General features: G+C 41.2%; 1 protein-coding gene across 1 annotated transcript; it reads right to left on the minus strand.

The window, feature by feature from the left end:
• Positions 1-1,551: 1,551 nt before the first annotated feature.
• On the minus strand, positions 1,552-5,744 carry LOC127810411 (myosin-binding protein 2). Its single transcript, XM_052349892.1, has 4 exons — positions 4,119-5,744; positions 3,838-4,020; positions 2,314-3,725; positions 1,552-2,197 (listed from the first exon to the last, which is right to left on the minus strand). Exons 1-3 carry the CDS (start codon positions 5,455-5,457, stop codon positions 2,347-2,349), a joined length of 2,901 nt encoding a protein of 966 aa, XP_052205852.1. The 5' UTR covers positions 5,458-5,744; the 3' UTR covers positions 1,552-2,197; positions 2,314-2,346.

Raw genomic sequence — 5,744 nt, forward strand, 5'->3', positions numbered from 1 at the left:
GATAGTAAAAACACTAAACCAAACTCAAAAATACAAGAAAAAAAAAGAAAAAAATCACACTTTCTAAAATGGACCCAAAATATAGTTGTAATTTACCCTTCCAACAATCCACTCTCATATGTCAATTTCGATTTGTCTACTTAAAGGTTCGTGAAGTTAAAAACTTTAGTGGTGAATATCGTAAGCGAGAGAGAGAAGGGGTGGGCCGACCAAAGATTTACCTCAACCAGAGCCAAATCACGTCATGTCTATGCCCCCACATTCTTTGAGTCTTGAACAATTCCATTAATTGTTGAAATGTGCTTGCTTGTCATCTAATTAAACCAACCCATGTAACCAAACCAACAATTTCCTGTTCAGATGTTTGTAGCCTTCTCCCTCCCTTTTCTTTATTCACTTCCTCTTGTTTGGATGTGGATTTCCAACCAAACTTGGCTCTGGTTTGTGACTTTTGATGTTACTTTACGTAGTTTCAGTTTTTGACTTCACAACCATCTAAATTAAGCAAGTGGATAGGAAGCTTCACCCTCTTTAAGATTTTACTATGATATATATTGGATATTATACCTTGAATTCATCAAATGCTCCTTCTTTATTTGCTAGGAGAAGCAGCCACTGTCATGATCATTTTAGCATTTTAAATAATGTGGAAAGGCAAGCTGATCGCACTCTATACTGAATGATGGGACAATTAAGAATTTAAGACCACCCCTCTACCTGCTAAAAGTTCATTAGGTTTATGAATATTGAATAAGAAAGCTCTAATCCTCTACCCTAAACAATTTTGGCATCATGGTACCCGACAAATACGCTCCCGTATTAGATTAAGTTTAGCGAGCGATTAGCTCTAATCACTCACCCCCCCCCCCCCCCCCTTTTGTTTTGCTTTTTTTTTTTTTTGGGGGGGGGGGGGGGGGGGTGTTAGGGTATAGTTCTCTCAGTGGGTATCAAAAGTATAAGAAATTAATCCTGAGAAATTCCTTAATCATTAGGATTAGTGTAAAGCCTCCTGCACAGCCTGGCCTTTTCCCTTTCCAGTTTGGCAATAGCCTTTTAGATTCTCTCTGGTTTTTTTCATCCTGTACACACTTAAAATCACATGATGAGATATCAATATCAGGAAATGAATCAGGGCTCCATTAAAAGAGAGAGAGACAGCGGGTCTGTGGCCATCTATGATTTCAACCATTACATTAATTAATTTTAAGTAGAAACTTCGGACTCGTTAAACATGAAGGCAGTTGGTGAGCTACTCTGATCAATGATCCTTAAGGCCAGTTCCGGTTCTAGCAAAAATTGCATGCTCAACCTCCGCAATAATTACAGCCCTAAAGCAGCCACTGGCCTACCTGTCAATACCAACCTAATCACGGATTTTATAACCAAGCATTTTACTAATTATTGTCCGTCTATACCTACCATTAAGTAGTTTATTGCTTAAAGCATAATCCACAAGCCGAAAGCAAATTTGTATCAGCTTCTGTACATCCATTTCCAGTCAAGAACACTTGTAAATAAAGAAAAGAATGGAAAGTGGCTGGAGATCACGTATAAACAAACAAACACTTTATATACTTACAAATGGGGTACAGGGCAGTATACAACTAAGCCAACTTTGCTCCTTCAAATAATAAACAAACCTCATGTGATGAAATGATGCAAGAGTGAGAAGGAAAAAAAGAGGGGTTGCTTGCCCTTCTTTTTTCCTCTCACCACAAAGAAAAAGAAAGAAAATAAATATTTTCCTAGACCTAACTCTTTGTGATAAACTAGGTGATTTGTACCTGGCACTGGAATCTTTGTTGGATCTCTCCAGCTTTGCAAGCCAGGCCTTTCTCAAAGAACATACAAAGACAGGGTGGCTTACTGCATCTTACTAGCCTACACACACACAGCACTTATCATCCTCCTTTTCCTCAAAAGGTGGAGATGGGCAGTAACCCACAAAAATTTGGGCTTACTTGGACACAAAAACCAGAAGGAAAAGAAAGAAAAGGTTGGCAGACTTTGAATGTGTAGCAGTCCACCAAGATGACCAAAACAGACATATCAGGAGCTTCCCCTTTCCATCAGGGACTTCCTGTTCTTGAAGACTCGGAATGGAATCAGCATTTGCATTTGAATTTCATCATCGCCATGCCGATGCTCTCTTTCTGTCCCACAGCACACTGCTGTCAATGAACTCCGAGAACACAATCTGCATTTACAAACCATGAACAAGAAACTGGTTAAGAACTGCAACAAGAGTTTTTGACACTAAGAGTGGTATCATCAGTAGTTAAATAACAAAAAGATGCATCTGATCGTGTTTACCTGTTGTCTTGAGGATGCTGGTTAAGCACAATGTCACACTAGAGCACCGTCGCTTAAATTCCTCACTCGGAGTTCCACATTCCTCAAATCGCGCAGGTGTTGCAAGATCTCTTGAAGAAGCCCCGTTCCCTTGTCTCCTTTGTTCAAGGAGCTAATGCAATGCTTAAGGAACTCTCGGTCTGCCTCAAGTGCCTCTAGCCTCTCATAGAGATGATCAACCTCCTCCTCAACATCATGCTTCTTGTTTTCCAACTCAATTCTTTTGATAGCAGAAGTTCGTGAAATGTCGGAATCAAAACCATTTTCATGTCCATTCTCTACCACGTCTTCATTCTCTGCACTAATGGCATCGAAGAGGGGAAGGAGTCTCCTTCCTTTTGCACCCATGATTCTTCCCTCTTGATGATGCTTCCCATTCATTTCCTTGTGAAAACCATTTGCAACCCCATTTACTTCATGGCTGCCATTATCTGAATTACCATTGAAATATTTGCCATTCTCTTCATAGAAATGATCAATAGGCTCTATGTCAAAATGTGTTTCCTCTTCATCAGACAATGTAAAAAGCTTCTCTTCCAATACCTTGAGCTGCTCTAGAATGGATAACCTTTCTTCCTCAAAATTGACCAACGATTCCTCCAAATTTATAACTGCTTCAACAGGGGTATTATGGTTGCCATTTTCTTCATCCGAGCTATCTACTTCTTTTGCTTCTTGATTTAGATCAATCGACAATCCATCACTATCCCCAGAATTACTAGAAGAAGGAGATGAACTTTCACTTCTATTACCACAATCTTTACTTTTTCTTAGCATTCTCATCTTTTCTTTGGCTTCATACTCCAACACCTTCTTCCGATACACTTCCAACTCCTTCTCTACCTCTTGCTTTTCCTTCTCCCTCTTTACCATGAGCTCATTCAAAAGCTGTAAAGCTTCTTGGTCATACTCAGATTGTTCTTCCATCATCCTTTGGTACTGAAGAGCTTCCATCTGCATTGCAGCCTTCTCTTCTTGGAGCCTATTTATCATTGCCATAGTCTGGTTGGCTGCTACTGCATTAGCACTTCTCTCTTCTTCCAGTTCAGCATATAAAGCATGTAAAGCCTTTCGTTCAGCTCTTAATATTGATTTTAACCGTTCAGCAGTCACAACTCCCTCACCACCTTCAAACTCGCTTATAACACTTCCATCCAAGGAATCTTCAGTACCCGACTCTTTTCTCTCAAGTAATAGCAATTTCTTGTGGAAACTGTGAAGACTTTCTATAGAAGTGGGCGTATCAGGAACTTTCTCCTCCTCGATCTCATTAAGGTCTGAGCCAAATGGAGCTTGATTGTTCATCGCATGCTCTCTCACCTCAACTGATATGGCGTCTAATTTTACCGGCTCTTCCTCAACTAGCTTGGAACCTGGAGTAAAGACATTACGATTAACACCTTTTTTATTCCGGGCTCTGTAATGTAATATACGAATGAAAAAGGATTTTGCTCCCAAACTATTAGGCAAGAATTTGAGGCTTACCGTGATCGTCTTCGGCAATAAAGTTAGCAAAACTGGTGGAAGGATTTTCATTCATGCTTGTACACGGAGGAATAGTTTCTTGGTTTCCAAACTCATCTGTTTGCTCCAGATCAGGAATCTCAGTTCCTATCGATACTTCTGCTTCAGTTTCATTGTTTGGTGCTTCAAATGCTTCTTCTAAGGCTGCATACATCCACCAATTGATCATTACATAAATCTCTATTTAGTAAACTTACCCCAGAAGAAAGATGAAAAGAAGGTTTTTGAGAGTTTATAAGTACCTGCAGCGACATCCAAATCCCTTTCTCCCTCTTGTGCTAACTCTGTTTCTTGATCATTGTACACATCTTCAGATGTATTTTGGGTCTCAACATGTTCATAAACTTCCCTCACAAAATCAGATTCCTTCGGATGGAATACAAGAGAGTTTTCATACTCTTCTATTTCCATGGATTCAAGAACAGCAAATTTGGCTTCTTCCCTAATTTGATGGGCAGAGAGCTCTGCCTCTACCTGCCCCAAACCGGACCTTGTCTGCATCACCGGTCCGCCGCGAGGTTTGGAACCCAAATTTGCTTCATCTTTTTCACAATGATCATCATCTTCTTCCTCCTTAATTCTGTACGTACCCCCATTTTTCTCGGTAGTTGAATCGATCAATTCGACTGGAATCAACCTGCAGCCATCATGACCAACAAAGAACTCCAGATGCTGAGGGATGATCTCAACAGATGCATCTTGTTTGGTACCCACTTGCCCCAACGTCTCACCAGAAGATGAAAATTCCATGAAGAAGTTTGACTCCTCCTCCTCCTCCTCCTCCTTTACTGTTTCTTCTTCATCAGCCTCCAAAACAATATCTTCCTTGTCATCTTCATCGCCCTTCAATCCAGAGTTGGTAAGATAAAGAGAGACATCCATTTCTGCCCAGTTTTCTCTTTCACCCAAATCGTCAGACATCTGGTGCGACCCCTTTTCCTCAATCCCATTTTCATGCAGGCCCTGATCCATCAGGGAATCTGACCTCATTCGATCCGAATTATCGCCTTCTTCGAGCTGATCATCCTCTCCTGCCTCTGCAACCAAATTCTCTTTCTGGGCATAGTCCAAAACGCCCCAAGAAGGCTTGATCACTATACAGGGAGAGTAGATTTTCCTCTCAAAGCTCACGCCACAACAAGAACACTTCACACACATCCCACCATTCTCCTTATGTCCTTCACTCTGGATCATTCCAATCTCTTTAATCCACGGAAAGAAAGCCAAATTCTTCGGATTTTCAGAGGATGAGCAATCCTCGCACATATCCTGCGATTCAGCCAACTTCCGATGGCCGGAGCAGTAGCCCAGCTTGGAGATCTCTGCGGCGTGGACTTCACAGAGAAGATCTCTGTGAAAGTTGTTGCTCTTGTTCTTCTCGAAGATGTGATCAACGCGAGAGCACCAAAGGCAGGGCGCTTTCAGGCCAAAGTAGTCTGCAAATTTGATGATCAAATAAGTAAAAAGGGAATTGAGAAGGAGCAGAATGATCAGAACCCATTCCAGCACTGCGTAGATTAGAATTAGAGTCATCTTGTTGGTGTTCCTGTGCAGCATCGTGGCGAACTTGTTGGCAGCCATCTTCGATAATATTTACAGGGCAGAGAAAAGAGAAACAGAGAAAGGTATTAGTTGAAGATGAAAAGCTGATTCTGCCGAAAGAAGAAGAAGAAGAAGAAGAAGAAGAAGAGGAAGAAAGACTGGAACTTCAAGAGAGAGAGAGAGAGAGAGAGAGAGATTGAATGCGTAGATGAAGAAGTAGATTTATTCGGTTTTGGTCTGAGAAGGGCGGTTTGAACAGCGAGACAGGCAAAGATGAGATTACTTGAGAGAAGAGAGAGAGAGAGAGAGAGAGCTGAGTGCTTAGA

Source organism: Diospyros lotus, chromosome 9 (genome assembly GCF_014633365.1).
Source record: "Diospyros lotus cultivar Yz01 chromosome 9, ASM1463336v1, whole genome shotgun sequence".
Taxonomy (NCBI): Eukaryota; Viridiplantae; Streptophyta; class Magnoliopsida; order Ericales; family Ebenaceae; genus Diospyros; species Diospyros lotus.

Excerpts from the sequence above, each read along its gene's own strand:
- LOC127810411 (XM_052349892.1), bottom strand. The coding sequence starts at position 5,457 with ATGGCTGCCAACAAGTTCGCCACGATGCTGCACAGGAACACCAACAAG. Across the intron at positions 4,021-4,118 it reads GGATTTGGATGTCGCTGCAG|CCTTAGAAGAAGCATTTGAA; the intron begins GTACTTATAAAC and ends GGATGTATGCAG. Across the intron at positions 3,726-3,837 it reads TATTGCCGAAGACGATCACG|GTTCCAAGCTAGTTGAGGAA; the intron begins GTAAGCCTCAAA and ends TCTTTACTCCAG.